The sequence below is a fragment of the Alnus glutinosa genome, chromosome 12 (genome assembly GCF_958979055.1).
Source record: "Alnus glutinosa chromosome 12, dhAlnGlut1.1, whole genome shotgun sequence".
Classification (NCBI taxonomy): Eukaryota; Viridiplantae; Streptophyta; class Magnoliopsida; order Fagales; family Betulaceae; genus Alnus; species Alnus glutinosa.
The window spans coordinates 26,584,676-26,605,501 of NC_084897.1; the positions used below are offsets into that span (position 1 = coordinate 26,584,676).

The following is a 20,826-nucleotide window of genomic DNA, read 5'->3' on the forward strand; positions in this document are numbered from 1 at the left end:
AGATTCGCACCCACAGAGTCACAGAGTCACAGACCAAACACCCGCTTTATACTTTCCCGGCTTGGTTGGGCTACAAGTCACCCCCGATTCCCCACCCCTATTACAGTATATAATAGTTTTTGTCACCACAATTTTTTTTTTTCCTTTTTTCTCTATTTCTCTCTTTTCTTCTTACAGACACTTCTCTCGTAGGCTATTAAATCTCTCTCCTTCATCGAGCCCATAATTTTCTAGGGTTAGGGTTTCAAATACCTCGTTCATCAGCGATCTATAATTTTCGTTTTTTATTTCTTTTTTTGTTCTTAATTTAAAGAGGGGGTGGGAGACTATGAGGGGTGATGGAGCTGCGGAGGAGGGAACCGAATCCAGCGGTGGAGGGGGAGTCATCGTCAACGTCCGGTGCTCCAACGGCTCTAAGTTTTCCGTTCAGATTGGGCTGGACTCCTCCGTCAGATCATTCAAGGACGCTCTGGCTCAGAAGTGTGATATACCGTCCGATCAACAGAGGCTGATTTACAAGGGTCGGATCCTCAAGGACGATCAGACCCTTCAAAGTTACGGTACGTACCCGTTTCTCCGTTTCTGATCGATCTTATTATTATTTATGGTTTATGAATGCAAGATTTAGTTTGTTGAATACGATGATGATTTTGGGCGTTTACTTCCTGATCGAATTCTGAGGAATAGCAGTGAATTGTTTCTTGGGTATCAAGTTTTGTTCTGATCTTAGGTTATCAGAGAAAGGTTTAGGGGATATTCTTCATTTATAGAAAACTTGAGCAGGAAGCAATCACATTCACATATAGAGTGAAGCGTTTTCATTACTTACATGCGATATTGATGATTTCTCGAGGCGCCAGTCTGGAGAGATCTCGTTAGGGAGTGTGATTGTTATTTGGATTGAGAATGGATAGATTGTTATTACTTATCAAAAAAAAAGAATGGATAGATTGTTATTTCAGAAAGTTAAATGCTAATGGTTATCTAGCAGGCATGGTGGGGTCTTATGGATTAGAGGGGTTTGTGCCCTGGCTAAAACGACCTAGACCAAGGATTGAATTACAGTGAATCCTAAAGGTGGCAACTGGTCTGAAAGTATATGGGGAAATGTCCTTCTCTTGTCACATTGGAGTGGCAAGTGCTTTACCCTCCTTTAGAGTCTCTGGCATGTAAACTGGCTTTCGTTGGATTTCCTTGTAACCGCTTGGTAAAAAATAATAGGCCAAGTAATACATTTCTGAATTTTTCTTTTTTTTTAAAGAAAAAATGTATTCATTCTAGGGTTAGTGTGGGAAACCTGCTTGATTTATTTGCTTATTAGCCTTGATAGTTTTGCTTGCTTAATTTTTTTTGGGTAAATCCCAGGTCTTTTATATGAAATACTTGACTGTAGCCAGCACAGAGAATTTGTATATTTTATCTATTGAAATAGAGATGGTAAGAGAGGAAGTCATAGGATCTCAGTTAAAGGGTACAACTGCCCATTTTCAAGAGTTTTGCTCTTGAGATTTTTGTTGAATTGACCATATTTTTTGTTTGTGGTTTATAGGCTTGGAAGCAGATCATACTGTGCACTTAGTTCGTGGTTTTGCACCAGCTGCTGCATCCGCCAATGCTGCTGGTGGAACCAATCCTGGAGGTCCAACTACCACTCAAAGTAATACCAGAAGTGTTGGTTCAAATGAAGGTGAGGCAATGGGAGGAGCTGGTTTTGGAGCTTCACTATTTCCTGGACTCGGTATTAATGGGATGGATGGTGGTGCTGGTGGTTTGTTTGGAGCTGGATTTCCAGATTTTGAACAAGTGCAACAACAGCTGACTCGGAACCCGAACATAATGAGAGAAATAATGAATATGCCTGTTGTTCAGAACCTAATGAATAACCCTGATGTAATGCGGAACTTGATTATGAGTAATCCTCAAATGCGTGAAATCATTGATCAAAACCCTGAGCTAGCACATGTACTTAATGATCCCAGCACTCTCCGTCAGACACTTGAAGCTGCAAGAAACCCGGAGCTCATGCGTGAGATGATGCGCAACACTGATAGAGCAATGAGCAATATTGAATCTTCTCCTGAGGGATTCAATATGCTGAGGCGCATGTATGAAAATGTTCAGGAGCCATTCCTGAATGCAACAACAATGGCTGGGAATACCGGAAACGATAATGTGAATCCATTTGCAGCTCTTTTGGGGACCCAAGGTGGGGAGCAGGCCATAAATCCATCCAGTACATCACCAACCGCTGGTTCTGAGACGACCGCTGGATCTCCTGCTCCCAACACTAACCCACTTCCAAATCCTTGGACAGCTACTGCCAGTAAGATTTCACTCTCTTACTCTCTTTTTTCTTCATGATGCTCTGGTATTGAAGTAGTGCAGCTGTAAAAACTTATTATTGGGGAGGTTTTGGTTTTGAAGCATATTAGATTGAACCTTTATGTTCTCTTTCTTCTGATAGCAATATCCTGATGCTATACAGATGTTAAGCTTAACTAATCTACAAACGGCAAAAAGAGACATGTTTGTAACTTTTTCCACAAAGCTATAACCTTTGGCCTTAATCCCTTATATTTATTTATTTTTCTTGAATTATCCCTTTGACAAATTCTGATACCAATATATGAAGAAGTTGCATGTCTGGTATTTAATTTCTTAGTGATTTGGTGAGATGCCCTTTATAATCATCTATAAATGTTTCTGAAAGTACTCTAATCTTTTTCTTCAGCTGACCCAAAATGAGATTTCTTTGTACCAACTTTGTTTTCTAGTGTTCAAAGATGTTGAATACCAATAAATGGGTAACACAATAATGTGAATCTAGCAGCTGGAGGTGCCCAAACAAACACCACGCGGTCAACTCCTATTGAGGATGCTAGGGCACAGGCACCTGCTGGCTTAGGTGGACTTGGTCTTCCGGGGCTTGAAGGCATGCTTGGTGCAATGCCGGATGCCACTTCAGTCAATCAGTTGTTGCAAAATCCAGCCATTTCGCAGATGATGCAAAGCATCCTTTCCAACCCTCAATATATGAATCAGGTATTTAGTTATTATGCTACTATTCAGGATCTCACTAGATCATCACCAATGACATTGTTTGCTTCACCATCATTCAGTATAAGTTGTGCTTCAAGTGAACTTACTTGTCTAACATTACTCAACTTTCAGATTATTGCTCTCAATCCCCAGATGCGCAGCTTCCTTGATTCCAATTCTCAATTAAGGGAAATGATGCAAAACCCAGAAGTTCTTCGCCAGTTGACTTCTCCTGAAACAATGCAGGTACATAAATTTAAAGTTCTGCAGCTGTAACACATGTCCTTGCACAGTCTCTCTCTCTCTCTCTCTCTCTCTCTCTCTCTTAACACTCTCACCCACACCCACATGCATGCACAATGACGCCTAACCATCCATTCCCACACTTATGCACATTGTCATATTTCTTCTAGTTTTTTACTAACAGTAATGAGACTCGTATGGCATGAATGATGGCTGGCTTGGGAAATAATGCTTGTTTTTCTACTCCAGTAATTTTGAACTATAAGTTCTCTATGGTGAGAAGCTGAAGCCCACTCATTGATTTTTGTTTGCTTCTTATTCTCTCTATCTACCCTCTCATGCAGCAACTGTTGACTTTTCAACAAGCTCTTCTGTCTCGGCTTGGTCAGCAACAATCAACACAGTAAGTGATGACATTGCTCGTTTTCTTTTGTTGATTGGTAACAACACTAAAAAAAAGTGCCAAAAGTAGGCGCAACAGGTAAGCACAAAGTATTTAAGTGAGAACTCCTAAAAGGAAGATCAACAATGGCTAGGATTATCTAAGAAATCTTGAAAAAATCCAAAGTAGAAGAAGCCAACCCTTAAAGCCTTGAGAGTATGATCATCTAAATGTGCTTCAACATATGCATAGAAAGTTCATTACCTTTAAAAAAAAAATCTCTAAGTTATCTTTAGAAAGTTCGTTACCTTTATAATCAAAATATAGGGCATATTCCAGGTACGTTTTTTCCAGGGGGGGCAAAATATCGAAATCATAAAATCTTTAGGGGGCCTTTTTTTTCATTTTACTCCCAAAAATTTTGGGGACTTTTTTGTCATTTTACTAATGGGTGCTCCCTCAAAAAAAATTCTAGCCCAACCCAGGTAGACCGAGTTCCTGCCATATCCCGGTTAGATTCTAATTTGATCCTTGTATTTGACATAGTCCCAATTTTGCCCTAGAAAATTTTTATTTGGAGCAAATGTGGCTTTTCTTGATGTTTGCCACATGATCAATCTTTGTAATGGCGTCATTAGTTTGATGGAAAAATAGAGTACATGGCTCAAAATTAAAAGTTTTAAAGATAAAATTGGAAGTTTTTGAATTCTAGGGACTAAACTAGAAATTACCCCATATTTCAAAGACTGGAAGTATAGTTTAGTGTTTTCTTTTTCTAAATGCTCCACACTAGACAAAGCTAGGGACCTCTCCAAACTCAAAGCTTCTTTTTCTTCAAAAATGCGATTTGATAGTTAATGTATTGCTTTGTTCGATTAGTTATAATTGATTTCTGCTCTTAGTTTTCTATTGATTTGTTGCATTTTGCAGGGAACAGGGTCAGACTGGTGGAGGTACAGGTATGCAAGTGAATCTTTGAACTTCTGTTGCTTCTTTGGCCAGTCTTCTATTAGTAATGATAATATGATTGGTAACTCTAGGAATGTAGTGCTTGCGTGGGGATGTCCTCAAATTATTGGTTCCTCTCGGGAACATCCAAATATAACTACATTATCACATCGGTTGGACATCTGCCTATACAAATGGGTTTCCTGAGTTATATGGGGTACCTCATAGAGCTAAAAGTTCCTGCATGTTAAATTCTGAGTCAGTAGAGTTCTATTTCAATTCTATAACAAGGAATTTGTTAAGATTTATTTTTGTGGGTAGGAATTCTATAAATGAAGGTAGATGGTTTTGTGTCCTCATTTCGTTGAGGATTATCAAACCTGTCATGGAGAGAGATGGTTTGTTAAGATTGTTCTGCTTTAGGAAGTTCTATTGCTGTATGATATGGGGAAAAAAGATGGCAAAAAATGTTTTTCTTTTCTTCCCCACAATTTATGTAATCGTTTTTGCTATGGGTGTTCTGTTAATGTGCTCATAATAGCAGGACCATTGAACAACACGGGGTTGGAGATGTTGATGAACATGTTTGGTGGACTTGGGGCTGGCAGCCTGGCTGTTCCCAACATATCTAATGGTTACTATACTCATCTTTCTATTTTCTTTTCTTCTTTATTCTTTCCTCTATGGATATCTTTATTTACTTCCGTTTGGATGATTTTGTTTATCTTTCCAGTGCCACCAGAAGAACTCTATGCCACTCAGCTGTTGCAGCTTCAAGAAATGGGTTTCTTTGACACACAAGAGAATATACGGGCCTTGATTGCCACTGCAGGTAATGTTCATGCTGCGGTGGAGCGACTTTTGGGGAACTCAGGCCAGTAGTTTCTTATAGTTATATTATCCATTTTTATCCGATTAGTGTCTGCCATGTTGATTTCTGAGATTGGTCGCTTTGGGCCTCGGTTGTATGCAAGTACCCATCTTGGGTACAATTAAGTATGAATTATATCCACATTATGTTAGCAAGAGCTGCAAAATTGGTGTAGGTTATCAACATTGTACTTCTCTCTCTCTCTCAAGAGTTTTGGCAGGCCCGAGTTTCTTGTACATTCTTAATGTTAAGATGTGACTTGTGACGATATGAGTTGTTTGCCACATTTGTCAACTTTATTGGAATTTATGACATTTTTGTTATAATTGTCATCATTTTTTTTCAATGACAAAATTTTACCAGCTGGTAATTCTTACTTCTGCAATGCCAATTTTTGGTTCTTTGTTGTGTTTGTTCTGTCGTCGCTAAGTGATTTGTCTGGATTTTGTGAAAACTGAGGAAGATGAAGGGGTCTGACCCACTTGCCCTGGGCATCCTGGGGTGTAGATCCTTTTTGCTCAGGGCAAGTGAGCTCTTCTGCCCTCTCTTGGCTGCCTGGACTATAATTTGGATATCCAAATTGCAGGGGATCTTAATCCCGTTACGTGACAAATGCAATGGGCTTTTCTCTACTTGAGGGATATCTTTGAAGTTTCAATGGAATCAACCTGTTGCCCCAGGCTTGGAATTTGTCTGATACCACATCCACAAGACCATTTTTCACTTTGAACTCCTATACGTCTATACCTACGATTGTTTTTTTTTCCTTTCCCCATTGGCTAGGGTATGGATGTCTTCCTGTGCACAGCTTTGTTACAGGAAAGCCAATTAAGATCCATGGTAGTGACTGCAAAAGATGGAAAGTATGGATGTCTTCTTGGTTGATGGCTAGGGAGACGGGGGAGAGGATGATCTTGAGCCAGTGCCAAAATATACAAGTATCAACAATGAGAATTTTACATAATATGGTATTATCTCGGAACAATTTCTGCCAGTCTACAATCTCATGTGAGAGGAAAAAAGCAGAAAAACCTTTATTTAAAAAAAAAAAAATTAACACACGAGACACCAAGATAACTCCGAGATCCTCCCACAAACTTAAAAAGAAAACCAAAATTAAATACTTCATAATCCTCTCATAAAAAGACAACCACTGTGTCCTAGCAAATGGCATGGTAAACATTGCTCAGCCATCAGGATACTAACTGAAGGCCACAATGGGATTCTAAAAGAATACTAAAGTGAAAAATCTTATATATTGAACTTGAAATGAATAAGAAAAGGTCTATGGAACCATCCACCTACAAATCTGCGAAAAAACTGGTTGAACTGCTAAAATCATTTCCATTACTTGCACTTTTTCTCTTGGTACCTGAAAGATGAAACATTCAATCAAATACACATGTAGACGCCCTCTGATCCCAATAATAAATGGTTTGGTCGATAGTATTTGAAAGACAAGCCAGAATGATCATTTATCAGGTTCAACTAGAATGTTCATCGTCCAAACATGCACCAGCAAAAAGTTAAGATGCATGAAAAAAACCGCAACCTGAATTGCAAATTAGAAAGCATGCGTATTGCACAATCAAATCCTAACTCTCCTAGTGAATGACTCTACTTATTGTTTGCTTCTATAAATCTGTCACAAATGCATATGCACTCAGTAACCCAAACAACAATATCTAAATGTACAAAGCCTTAAGCTGCAGCCCCAGCCCCAGGACCCCTAAATAAATCCTTTTATCAGGATTAGAACATGATTATTCAGGAAAATCTTTTTTTTTTTTTTTGATAAGTATTATTCAGGAAAATCTTATTTTATCAAATCCTTTAGGAGAAATGTTTTTGAACAATATTTAAATGAATTGGTTGAAAATAAATCTGATTAAAGTAATTTCTAATGAAGTATGTAAAGAATCATTGAAGCAAGATCAGTAGGCCCACTCATCCAGCAGTATTGCTTATCACACTATCGTTCAATAGGTGAAAGAAGTCAGATATATTTGATCACATGAAATTCTGCAAGAGACCAGGTATACCTTTATTATTCTTTGGAAGACTAGTTTCCGTTTTCATCTCATCACTATCACTGTGTGCAATATCTGCCTCACTTGTTACAGTTTTTCCAGAACCTATCAATATATCATGCAAATCCCATAGCTGCATGAAACAAAAAAGTACAGTCGATATGAAGCTTATAATACAACGAACATACAGCATCATCTTTCAAATATGTATTCCTACATGTTAAAGCTACTAGTTTGCAATAAAATTAAGATTACTTTGACAAACTTTTTGTCGCCTAAGGTAGTACAAAAACAACTGCAACGTAACATAACACATTGAACCATTAGGTCAGATGATAATCCATTTGACCCCCCCCCCCCCCCCCCCCCCCCCCTTCTCTCCTCTTTTGTGTTTCAAATACTTCAAGAAACTGTTGCCCTATATGAATTTCCAATTATGCAATATCCAATGAACTTGATCCCTTTTCCTGTCATCTGCATACCCACTCGCGTAATGCATATAACCATATGAAGAGTCGACCGGTTATTATGTTTACCAAATTATCTGCATGTCTCACAACACTTATATATATATAGAGAGAGAGAGAGAGAGAGAGAGAGAGAGAGAGAGAGAGAGAGAGAGAGAGAGAGAGAGATCCACACCTTCAACATCTGATCATGTGCTATACTGCCAAGAAACTTTCGATCGAATGAAAAAGCTACAAGACCAAGCAAAATCACAGGTTAAATAACTTTCAATGGTGATCAATGACATTAGCTCGGCATGAGAATAGTAAGATTAAGGAGATGATTCCAGTGACATAATTTACAACTTACACAAAAGAATCTGAAATTTAATGGGAAAAACTATTCACCAGTTTGCCTAAAATAACCAACAAAACTTTACAATTTTACAGGCGGCAGATACAGAAGAACAAAATTGTGAACACAACATACATCCTAGTATCCTACTACTGATGGGTCCACCAGCATAATTATTTAGTAAAAGAAAATACAAATCGCAAATTCTATTAACTACTTCATTTAACTATTTCTTAGGAAAAAGAAGCATATATCACCAAGGTTAGCATATCACAAGAGAAAGAAGCACATATTACCGAGGCGCTCCACAGGATACTCTGAGTGCTCCGCAATCGGTTGAATGATTCTGTTGGGTAGTATGCCTACCAGGCTAAATGAAAAATACATTAAAGTTTTAGGGAAGGCATGAAACGGTTGAACTATTACATTAATTATTATAAACAGGTGGAACAGGATACTTGGTCTTATACTGCACAACTTCTCACCTGATGAGTCCATTCTCAGATCCAGTGATGATTGTATCTTCGTCCAGCTAACACGGTGAATTTAAAACGTTTTAATAAAGCAATATCATTGATAAGTTGAAAAGAAAGTGATGCTAAAATAGGTGAGACACCCACTCACCTTCAACAATGCATCAACAGAGTTCGGAGAGAGACCAATAAAGCGATCACTGAAAATCAGAGTCACCCACCGAAAAAGTGAATAGTTTTTTTCTTTTTTTTTTTATAAGTGAATGGTTGAGAGGGAGAAAGAGAGAGGACAGTTTTTTCATCTCTAACAAATTGAGGTACTAATCCATTTGTCAGACATGTTCAATAAAATATACCTGCAATCCTTGAAGCATCCCCATGAATACAGTAATAGAGTTCCAGTTTGTGATCCACAAACGACTTTCTGACCATCCTGACCATCATTAAACAAAATAAAGTAAATATTAAAAAAAATAGAGATAAACATCTCAACAATCTCTTTCTTTTGAATCATCTACTAAAATCATCATAACCATCATATGATTTTCCTTTCTAAGTCACCAAGTTCATAAAGAAACATTTCTTTCCTTTTCTTCCCCCCCCCCCCCCCCCCCCCCCCCCAAAAAAAAAAAGAACGAAAGACTTGTGGAGGACACTGGAAGTGAAACATCACAAGGAGTATGCAATTAATATCTCAAATGCCATATGTTGAGTCTATATTCCAATGATCCTCATTCCCTTGACCTATTTACAATACTAATTAACTGCGTCCATAATCAAGACAATTCCTGTTCCCCATGACTTTTGCGGAAGACATATATAGAGCTTTAGAAACATATCCAGTAGAAAAGCAAGACAAAGAAGAGTAAATTAACCCAGTTTTTCAACATTTGACACTAAATTTGTGTATACCATGAAGCACTGGATCACAATACCCATCATCCAACAAGATAAGAATTGAGTAGAATGCAGCAGTTGAAAGACAGAAGAAAAGGTACCTTCATGATAACAACGGAGAGTAACTCATCTTCAGAGAACTCAGACCGAGCTTGGACCTGTAAAATCAACAAAGAACAAGTTTAATCCAAAGTAATTTACGCAGTGCGTATTCAACAATTTGCAAATAGATTGAGCAAGAACAAAATTGTTAAGGAGCTTACTTTATTTTTTCGAAGATCGCAAACAGAAAGAGTCCCATCTCCACTTGATAGAAGAAAAGAGAAAATGATAGTTTAGAGTTTTACATGCTAGTGGCATTGAAAAGAAGAAGAAGATGGTAAAAGAGAAAGAGTGATTAAGCGAGAGAAGTACCTAGTAGCCAAGAGTGTGCCAGAACGAAAAGTGATATCAGAAACATAATCACAGTGAGCATCAAAAGAATTGCAGAGAGAACGCTGTCTGGTGTCCCACACCTTGATACACCCTTCATCATCACCCGTGGCTATGGTTGTCTTGTCCAAGTTTATCAATCTACTGATTGCATCACTGCCAGATAATATATAACATCTTAGCAAGACGAAAGAATTAGCACGTAACATAATACAACATAAATAGAGCACCCACCCGTGGGCATGTTCAAGACGAAGATTGGGTGATCCAGTCTCCACATCTGTGGTCAGAATTGAGCAGTCTGGAGAACAAGTCGCAATTTCTAACACACACATGGCCCCGTTTCTCATTACTCACTCCATTAGGCCATATATAGAAACAGATACATATGAAAGAAAAAGGGCATATGTTATATTACCACTTCCATTGTTAATGAATCTAACAGCTCTGCAAGACTCAGTGTGTGCGCGAACTTCAAACCGCCTCTGTGGTAAGGCATTAGCGGCGTAACTGTAGAGATGAAGGTCCCCGTTTATGAGCCCAGTGGTTACGAGTTCTTCCGAAGGATGGAAATCAATGTCGAAAGCAAGTCTTCCCAAGTTTATCTCCATCTTCTCCTTTTCCTTTGCTCACAATAATTTCGATGCCTGAATTCAATGCAAATGCAGTGAGGTCGGCTGCTTCAGCAAACGTACACAGGAAGTTTAAGGAGAAAAATTAAATGCCAATTTCACACTACTACAGTTCAATACAGAATACAGAACTGACAAACAGATGGATGGCCTGATTGGGACATTACATGGGCTACTCGTGAGTGCATTAAGTGTTTGATGGATGATGAACAAATACCAATTCTAGCGGTCAAACAATGCCCAACTTTCTCATTTGGCTAGTCTTACAGCTTTTAGAAGTTTGTGATCTAAAACTACATTTTCACACAAACCTCATTTTTTATTTGTTCAAGTAAATTCACTGCCGTACAATATGTATATATCTGTTATGGAATTAATGTTCAAGCTGACCGAGATTGACATTTAACTTTGAAATCTTCTACAGTTCTTCTGGGTATCCAAATCCGCCGTCCGCGGTTACCAACCCAAATAGAAGGGTACTACTTTGTGAGTAAATTTCATTCTCACATGACTACGCTTCATAAAAACACAAAATTTTGCTTCAATAAAGCAAAATTAAACACCCCATAACTCGAAAATCAACAGTAAACATACAGAAGATAAACAAAATTATATGGGAAACATGGGCAACAGAAACACACAAACTGAAAACAAAACGTTAGAAACATCATCGAATTGCTAGTGAACTGTAAACGTGACAGCAAAACAAAGGTGTTGTTGATAACCGCTTACCTTTCACACGAGTAATGAACGTAGAGAAACAGCCGGAGCTAGGGGAGAAGGACAGAGAGAGAATGAAATGATGACAAGACTTCTTCTAAAATTTGATGCTATTAACACAACTCACGCACAAGACTCACAATCCAAATCTGAGTCTTGTGCGTTGCAATCTATTCGGAAGACAAGTGATAGGACTACATCTCCTATCCGAAATTCTAGTGCTGATTTGATAAGATAGAGTTCTATGATAAGAGAGAGTCCTTCTAGTATTCTACTTCTATGTTCACAGTGAGAGTCCTAAGAGATAAAGCTAGATGAGTTCTAGTCTAATGTAAAGAGAGTACATGTAATCAGAGTTAGTGTTTGATTCAAAGTCTTTTGTAATCAGTCTATATATATGAATGAACGCTCATGTTATTGAGCATGGTTGAAAACCCAATAATTCTAAAGTTCTATTATGGTATCAGAGCCTTTTCATAGACAAACGTCTTGATTCATGGCTGATTCTGATTCTGACTCTCCTTCTGCCACGGCCACTCAACCCCAAACACAAACCCCCCAGCAAGTTGTCTTTACCGTCCCAAACATGAACCCCAATCTCCATATCAAGCTTTCTAAAGGAAACTTCATGGCGTGGAAGACACAAGTCCTCGCTTATATCAAGGGACAGGATTCTTACGGATTCCTTGATGGCTCCAATCCAGTCCCGACTCAAACAATCCCAAATCCCAGTACAGACGCTGGAGCTGCTGCAACTATTGTCAACCCAGACTATCTCGTGTGGTGCCAAAGAGATCAACTGATTCTCAGCATCCTTATCTCTACTCTTTCAGAACCATATGTCGTGCATGCTGTTGGTTGTGCTACATCCTCAGCCTTATGGAAAACTCTGCTCACTATGTTTGCTTCTCAGGTTCAAGCCCGAGTAATGCAGATTTATTTTCAACTTGCCACTGTTAAGAAGGGCAATACCTCCATTACAGAGTATTTCCAGACTATTAAGACCCTTAGTGACACCTTGGCTGCTGCTGGTCAGCCTCTCAACGACTTTGAGAGTGTCTCGTTTCTTCTCAAGGGCCTTGGATCCGAATATGATCCTCTTGTTACCTCAGTTACTACCCGGGTTGACCCTCTCTCCATTGATGAGTTATACGGCCTTCTCCTTGCTCATGAGATGCGCCTGGAACAGTAGGTTCCAACTCTTGACATCCAACAACCAATGGCCAGTCTTTCCTCTCGGGCTCCCATGGCTAGAGGCCGTGGTTCTCGTGGTCGTGGTAGCCGCCCGTATCACCGTGGTGGTCGTGGTTCATTCAACAACAATCGTGGACGAGGCTCTTATTTTTCTCAGGATGCTGCATCCTCTTCCCGCCCAACATGTTAGATTTGTGGCAAGCTTGGCCACACAGCTCTTCACTGTTATCAGAGGCAGGAGTCATCTTCCTTCTCTGATTCTCCACAGCCTTCTCCTCAGGCTTATTACTCGTCCCCGATGCTGCCTGCTGAGGACACATGGTACCCTGATACAGGGGCCACTCATCATATTACCAACGACCTCCAGAATCTCAATCTGTCACATGAGGAATACACTGGACAGGATCAAATCCGTGTAGGAGATGGAACAAGTTTGCCAATTTCTCATACTGGTTCTGCGTCTTTATCATTATCTTGTCGGTCTTGTATTCTTAATCAACTTCTTCGTGTCCCTCAAATCTGCAAAAATCTTCTCTCGGTTAGACAATTTGCTGCTGATAATTCCGTCTTTTTTGAATTTCACTCTTTTCATTTTGTGATCAAGGACTCTCAAACAGGGACCATCCTCCATCAAGGCCTCATTAAGGATGGGTTGTATCAACTCACTCCTTCAAGTTCTCCACCAATAAAACAAGCCTCCTTAGGTGAACGCACTTCCCCTGCTCACTGGCACAAGCGTCTCGGACATCCTGCCTTTCGCACTGTCCACCGTGTCCTCTCTCAATTTCAGCTTCCAGTTACTTCCAATAAGGCAGCCTCTCCCTGCACTACTTGTCCTCAAGCCAAGGGTCATCAACTGCCATTTGTTATTTCCAATTCCCGCATTTGTCAACCTTTAAATTTAATTTACTCAGATGTATGGGGTCCTTCCCCAACTCTTTTGTTTAATGGAAATCGTTACTATGTGTCTTTTATTGATGCCTTTAGTCGTTTTACTTGGGTGTTTGCTATTCAATCCAAATCCGATGTTATGTCAACTTTTCTTCAATTCCAAGTCATGATTGAACGCTTACTAAACTCCAAAATTAAAAGTGTTCAATCTGACTGGGGTGGTGAATATCGAAATCTACATACCTATTTTCAATCTATCGGTATTTCTCATCGCATCTCGTGTCCTCACACACATCAACAACAAGGATGTGTCGAGAGGAAGCATCGTCACTTAATTGACACCACTTTGGGTCTCTTAGCCGACAGTCATGTTCCTCAAAAGTATTGGGATGAAGCCTGTTTAACTTCATGCTATCTAATCAATCGGCTCCCCACCCCCTTATTGCAAAACAAATCTCCTTTTGAGAAACTTTTTCATCGTACTCTTGATTATAAGTTTCTTAAGGTTTTCGGTTGTGCTTGTTTTCCTAACCTTCGTCCATATAATTCCCACAAATTCTCTTTTCGTTCAAAAGAATGTGTTTTTCTAGGCTATAGTGCCCATCACAAAGGCTATAAATGCCTTCATATTGAATCTGGACGAATGTATATCTCACGGGATGTCATCTTTCATGAGAATCGATTCCCCTTTGCTGCTGTTCCTTCATCCACAGATTCTGTATCACCTACCCCAGCCTCTGTTCTTCCTCCTATACTTTTTCCAGCATCTGTCTCCACTAGGCCTTCCCATCCAGTACTAGTTTCTCCTTCCATGTCGTCTTCCAGTCAATCTCCCCCTTCCTCTGCAGAACATAGCATGCCTCGTTCACTCTCTGGCCTGGATGACCTTCCTGTTCGGACTCATCCCATGTGTACAAGATCCATGAATAATATTATTCAGCAGAGACAGCTTACGGACGGCACCATCAGGTATCCAATTCCTCCGGTATTATTGGCAGAAACTCAATCTGCAGGTGTCGAGCTGACCTGCTTCTCCAAAGCCATTACTGTTCCTGAATGGAATGGAGGAATGCTATGCAGGTAGAATTCAATGCTTTGCTTCAAAACCAGACTTGGGTTTTAGTTCCTCCGCAGTCTTCCCATAATGTTGTTGGCTGTAAATGGGTTTTTAAACTCAAAAGGAAGGCAGATGGTTCAATTGAACGTCACAAAGCCAGACTTGTTGCCAAAGGCTTTCATCAACAAGCTGGCCTTGATTATGGTGAGACATTTAGTCCGGTTGTGAAGCCTACAACAATCCGGACTGTTCTTTCTATTGCTCATTCAGCAGGTTGGCCTCTCAAACAGATTGACATCCAGAATGCTTTTCTTCACGGTTTTCTGTCCGAAGATGTCTATATGGTGCAACCTCCCGGATTCATCAACCCCAACTGTCCTCAGCATGTGTGTAAACTGTAGAAAGCAATCTATGGTTTAAAACAGGCTCCTCGGGCCTGGTTTTCTCGTCTGAGCACTAAACTATTGCAGCTCGGATTTGTGGGTTCTGAGGCCGATTCCTCTCTCTTCATTTATAGGACCAAGGATGTCACTATGTATCTTCTTATTTACGTAGACGACATCATTATTACAGCCTCCGTTCCTGCTGCCATTACTGAGTTACTTCAGCTTCTAAGTAATGACTTTGCAGTAAAAGAGCTGGGTGATCTTCATTATTTTCTTGGCGTTGAAGTCACTAAGGTGAAATATGGTCTTCTACTCTCCCAACGTAGGTACATCTTGGATCTTTTGAAGAAAACCAATATGATTGAGGCCAAACCAGTTACATCTCCTATGGCTTCCTCCTCCACACTTTCGGCCTTCACTGGTGATCCTATGGAAGACCCTTCTCTTTACCGAAGCACAGTTGGCTCCCTGCAATACCTTTCCCTCACTCATCCTGATCTGAGCTTTGCTGTCAATCGAGTGTGTCAATTCATGCATAGACCACTCAAACCTCATTGGCAGGCGGTTAAACGGATTCTTCGGTATTTGAAGCATACTCCTTCCCATGGTCTGCTTCTTCATCGCACCTCCAGTACATCTTTGGCAGGTTACTCGGATGCTGACTGGGCTAGTTGCTCAGACGATCGTCGCTCCACAAGTGCATTCTGTGTTTTTCTTGGTTCTAACCTGATCTCTTGGAGCTCCCGCAAACAACCAACTGTCTCTCGATCATCGACAGAAGCTGAATACAAGGCTGTTGCTAATACTACTGCCGAACTCCTCTGGGTTCGTGCCCTCCTTCTAGACCTTGGCATTGGTCTCTCTTCTACACCAACTTTGTGGTGTGATAACATTGGAGCTACATACATGTCGGTCAACCAAGTTTTCCATGCGCGTACCAAGCATGTAGAAATTGACTTCCATTTTGTCCGCGAACGTGTTGCTAATAAGTCTCTGAATGTTCGATTCATCCCTAGTTCGGATCAACTAGCTGATTTGCTTACTAAACCTCTTGTTCCAAGCTCAACGTGTCTTCTCCCCCGTTGATCTTGCGGGAGGGTATTAACACAACTCACGCACAAGACTCACAATCCAAATCTGAGTCTTGTGCGTTGCAATCTATTCGGAAGACAAGTGATAGGACTACATCTCCTATCCGAAATTCTAGTGCTGATTTGATAAGATAGAGTTCTATGATAAGAGAGAGTCCTTCTAGTATTCTACTTCTATGTTCACAGTGAGAGTCCTAAGAGATAAAGCTAGATGAGTTCTAGTCTAATGTAAAGAGAGTACATGTAATCAGAGTTAGTGTTTGATTCAAAGTCTTTTGTAATCAGTCTATATATATGAATGAACGCTCATGTTATTGAGCATGGTTGAAAACCCAATAATTCTAAAGTTCTATTAGATGCCATATTTAAAAATTTACCCACTAGAAGTTTCACAATTTTATTTTGAAAAGAAGAAAGAAAGGAAGAAAAAAACTTTCTAGATGTAGCAGTCATGAAGAACTGTTACGTGAATGATTTCTCGATCACGCAACGGGATAATTTGTTAGGTTCCTAAACCTTAGATTTTGAGGGAACCTAGACCTTTTAGATTACGAGGGAACCTAGACCTTTTCAAACACAAAGTTTGGGATTAAATTTGCATGCTTTATTCATCCACTGACAACTCTTTAAATAAAGATTACATCATGAGTCCTAATTGAAAGATAACACTAAGAGATAACTATCCCCTTCTACTAGCCAAGATAACACTAGCAATTTTGAAATAAAAGATAACACTGTCTATCGCAACAACTACGAACCTACTGGCTATGGACATTTGAAATTAAGATAGACTCTGCTGCTACTCAACTACTAACAACAATAAGATAGCATAAAATAAACTAACACCAATAAGATAGATAACGATTGACTCGGCATGCATTCTAATCTTGTGGGTATCGTATCAAGAACCTCCAAAAAAAAAATTAAATCCGACACTAAGAACAAAGCACATTATTTTGGGACCAATAATCGAAATTTAGTGGAGCAAAAATCTATGAACCAACTAATATTTTGTGCTCCACAAGGAAGACCAAGCTCGCCTGATTTCGCCCGTGAAAAGCCCCACCCTTTCCGACCCAAGAGCCCAGCCGAGCAGATATCTCAATCCAATCTGTTAATGTAAACAAAGGGAGGTGCTACAGCAAAAAAAAAAAAATCTAAGAAGACCTTACGTGGTAGCTGGACCCGTCCTGGCCGTACGGTAGATGGGTCGTACAGTGGTTTGGCCTGAGAACCGGAGATGGAGATGGAGATGGAGATGGTCGTACGGTAGCTGGTGGTCGACGGTGCTCAGCTGGTGGGTGGCTGTCAGTGGGGGTGGAGAGAAGAGGAAAGGCGGAAAGCTTTTGGGGGCAAAAATATTTTGGGAGAAATTGCTGCTGTGTTCGTACTTCGTAGAAACGCAGGGTTTTAATTTTTTTTTTTTTTTTGGTTGCGATGAAGCGGCGTCGTGTGGTATGTGAGGTGAAGTCCATTGTGGACCGACTGGATCTCCGTGGAATTTCAGCCTCTTCTGCTACTTTTTCTTTTTTCTACCATAATAAATTAAAACATAATATGTACTATAATAAATTAATACATTGATATGCTATGATGATATATATGGAAGATATTAAACCTAAAGATGTGCTATAATAAAAAACAAATAAAAGCTTATTGATTCGGAAAGGATCTAAAAATCTAGTTGTAGAGGTGGGTTGTTTATTGTTTCGTTTTACTGGGCTTTCTTTGCTTATTTAATTATTTACTTATTTAGGTTTTTGAAAAAATTATCTCTTGCTATAATAATAATAAACTTTTTGAAAATCTGAATAGAAACATATGTTGTTGGGAGTGTATTGTTTGAGAAATGTTAGAGATACTAAATCTTTTACTAAGATATAATACTAAGATGATATGCATCTTATTTATTGGTACCTGTAACATTTGTTTTTATTAATTGTTTTGATCATCTCCAATGAATAAGTTGCACATCATCTTGATAAATAATTTGGTACCCCTAGCATTTCTCTTCATGTTTAAGGATGTGTCAGCCATTCGCAAACTTTGATTTTAGTTTTTGTGACTTACGTTAATGTGTCATTTTTTTTTATGGGATGGCATAAATAACTTAATTTGTGCTTATTCTCTTTCTCATAAGCTATGTTATAACAACTGTTCTTATATAAAAGTACCAATCAATTAGTGCCTACAAAAGATAAATAAATCATTAAAGCAGCTTGTCGAAGTGTACTCATAGAAGATAACTCTAATGCTTAAATCAATAAATAGAGCTTGAATGAGAAATAGAATGATGACTAAAACTGCTAAGACGAGAAGAAAGAGATGAAAAGTCCCTTTTTATTCACATAAAGTCCTATCAATTTACGATAATTGCGAAGATGAAGGGAAAGAAGAAAAAACTGAGAACTTACCTTCTTGAAAAATTGGGCCTCTTGATCGAAGAGCTCAGCTATCAATTTACGTATAAATCAGATATTTCTTGTTATTCATCATCATCTTCATCTATTTCCTAGCTCATCTTCCTTTGTTCCACTGTAAAATCCATAAAGTCCCTTACAATTGCTATCCAAAGCCTACGGTTATTCAAACTTAGTTTTCACATTTCCCAAAAAATCTATAAAAAAAATTCCCTTTTCTTTATGGCCGATGGCACTCGTTTATTCCAAATCACTAAATCCCTTAAAGAATGTTAGGATGCCATTACTCAGCAACAAGGCCAGAACACTGTGTTTCAACACCAATTAACAGAAGTCTCTGATATGCTCAAAACGCTGGTGGCTAACCATACTCGTCCCAATCTCGATAGACCGCCTCCTGGTGATGCTCGCGTATTTCCACTCCAATTCATTATTGGCAGGGATGATCGTCGTTATCATGAGCCTGAGAGAACACTACAAAAAACACTGCAAATCGCCGCGTGTCTACAGTACTTGTTACTGTAGACACGCGGTCAAATGGCTGCGTGTATTATTATACACGCGGCCATATGCGGCGTGGAAACAATTGGCCGCGTGTAATTAATACACGCGGCCAATTGGCCGCGGGTAATTTCTACACGCGGTCAACTAGCCGCGTGTACTTATACACGCTGCCAATTAACCGCGTGTATAAATTACACGTGGCATTCTGTTGGACACGTGTATAAAAATACACGTGGCCAACTGGTGTTTTTTGAAAAAATATTTTTGAAATTCTTTTTTCTTTAAAAAATAAAAAAATAAAAAAATAGTATGTACATGATAATATTACTATGTACCCTATACTAAATTAGAGTTTATAAACTAATTAGTTTTGTACAATACTTGTATTTAAATTTTTTTGAATTTATTTTTATATAGTATGTATTGTACTTATGGTTATGTTTTAGTGTTTACATGCAGGTTGAGTTTCGTGAATGCGTTAGGACTTAATTTATGGTATGTGTATTTTAATACTCTCAGGGTTAGGGTTCGTAGAACATCCATCTGAATGTGTTGCCCTTGTGGTCCCGATCATTATAGCATACCTTACACAAGTATAAAATTGCATGTCTCTATCATTTGATCCAGTTCAATGTTCAAAACTTGGTCGAACTATCATTTGATCATAGAGTTAGGGTTTATAATTATATATATAGTATATATATTTAGGGTTAGGGTTTATAGCTATATATAGTACATACACTTAAGATTAGGGTTAAGGTTAGGGTTTATGGCTTACCTATAGTACATACACTTAAGATTAGGGTTAAGATTATGGGTTTTAGGGTTCAATTTTATGGTCAGGGTTTAGTATAGTATATATATATATATACTTAGTGGTAGGGTTTAAATTTAGGGTTAGGATTTAGTTTTAATTTATAGTTTGCGGTTTAGTTTTATGGCTTATGGTTTATCAATGTGTACGGTACATACACTTAGGGTTGCATGTGTTTGTGTTTGTGTTTGTGTTTGTGTTTGTATTTATATTTGTATTTGTATTTCAAAACGATCTTGTCATATTTGTATATACATATATATAATATATGCATGCATGCATGCATGTAAACGGCGTGTCGAAACTATATACATTTATAGTTACTTGTATATACCCTAACATTGGGGTTTATGGCTATATATATATATATATATATATATATATATATATATATATATATATATATATATATATATATATATATATAGTATACTTATATAGCTATATATAGTATATACACTTAGGGTTAGGGTTTATAGATATATATAATATGTATATACACTTAGTGTTAAGGTTTATGTTTATATAGAGTACTATATGCATAATTATACGGCGAGGAACAAAAAAAAAAATGCAACATAACAAAGTACATACACTTAGGGTTAGAGTTTATGGCTATATATAGTATATAGACATAGGGTTAGGGTTTATGGCTATATATAGTATATAGACATAGGGTTAGGGGTTATGGGCTACGTGCAATATGTTTATAGTATATTTACGTTTTATGTGTTGAGTACTTTACATATATATGATATACTTATAAGTAAACCCTAACTCTAATTAGGATTTGCGTTAATGGAAAACTAATCTAATAAAACCCTAACTCTAAGTGTTTAGGGTTTAGTTTTATGGGATACTAATCTAATATTATACAGTATTCACGTCATGAATTTTATATACACATACTTAGGGTTTAAGAATTAATTTTAGGGTTATCGTTTAGGGTTTAGTTTTATGGGTTAGAGTTTACGTAAACCTTAACACCATATATATTACAA

The 20,826-nt window shown here is 38.5% G+C and overlaps 2 protein-coding genes across 8 annotated transcripts; one reads left to right on the forward strand and one right to left on the reverse strand.

The window, feature by feature from the left end:
• Positions 1–5,818, forward strand: LOC133851626 (ubiquitin domain-containing protein DSK2b-like). Of its 4 annotated transcripts, none has more exons than XM_062288127.1 (8): positions 1–560; positions 1,550–2,323; positions 2,828–3,042; positions 3,172–3,285; positions 3,627–3,685; positions 4,595–4,623; positions 5,154–5,246; positions 5,346–5,818. In XM_062288127.1, exons 1-8 carry the CDS (start codon positions 329–331, stop codon positions 5,492–5,494), a joined length of 1,665 nt encoding a protein of 554 aa, XP_062144111.1. In that variant the 5' UTR covers positions 1–328; the 3' UTR covers positions 5,495–5,818. The 4 variants fall into 4 exon arrangements, with proteins under 4 accessions (XP_062144111.1, XP_062144112.1, XP_062144113.1 ...); XM_062288128.1 differs by having other exon boundaries at positions 5–560; positions 5,157–5,246; XM_062288129.1 differs by having other exon boundaries at positions 5–560; positions 2,831–3,042.
• Positions 5,819–6,492: 674 nt separating this feature from the next.
• On the reverse strand, positions 6,493–17,475 carry LOC133851627 (WD repeat-containing protein 55-like). 4 transcript variants are annotated; one of them, XM_062288134.1, is made up of 14 exons: positions 17,260–17,475; positions 17,128–17,198; positions 10,535–10,763; positions 10,351–10,438; positions 10,099–10,272; positions 9,948–9,990; positions 9,786–9,842; positions 9,144–9,220; positions 8,939–8,987; positions 8,800–8,846; positions 8,611–8,684; positions 8,156–8,211; positions 7,526–7,646; positions 6,493–6,855 (listed from the first exon to the last, which is right to left on the reverse strand). In XM_062288134.1, the coding sequence occupies exons 3-14, from the start codon at positions 10,725–10,727 to the stop codon at positions 6,785–6,787; spliced, it is 1,050 nt and encodes a 349-aa protein (XP_062144118.1). In that variant the 5' UTR covers positions 10,728–10,763; positions 17,128–17,198; positions 17,260–17,475; the 3' UTR covers positions 6,493–6,784. The 4 variants fall into 4 exon arrangements, with proteins under 4 accessions (XP_062144118.1, XP_062144117.1, XP_062144115.1 ...); XM_062288133.1 differs by having other exon boundaries at positions 17,092–17,198; XM_062288131.1 differs by lacking the exon at positions 17,128–17,198.
• Positions 17,476–20,826: the final 3,351 nt, after the last annotated feature.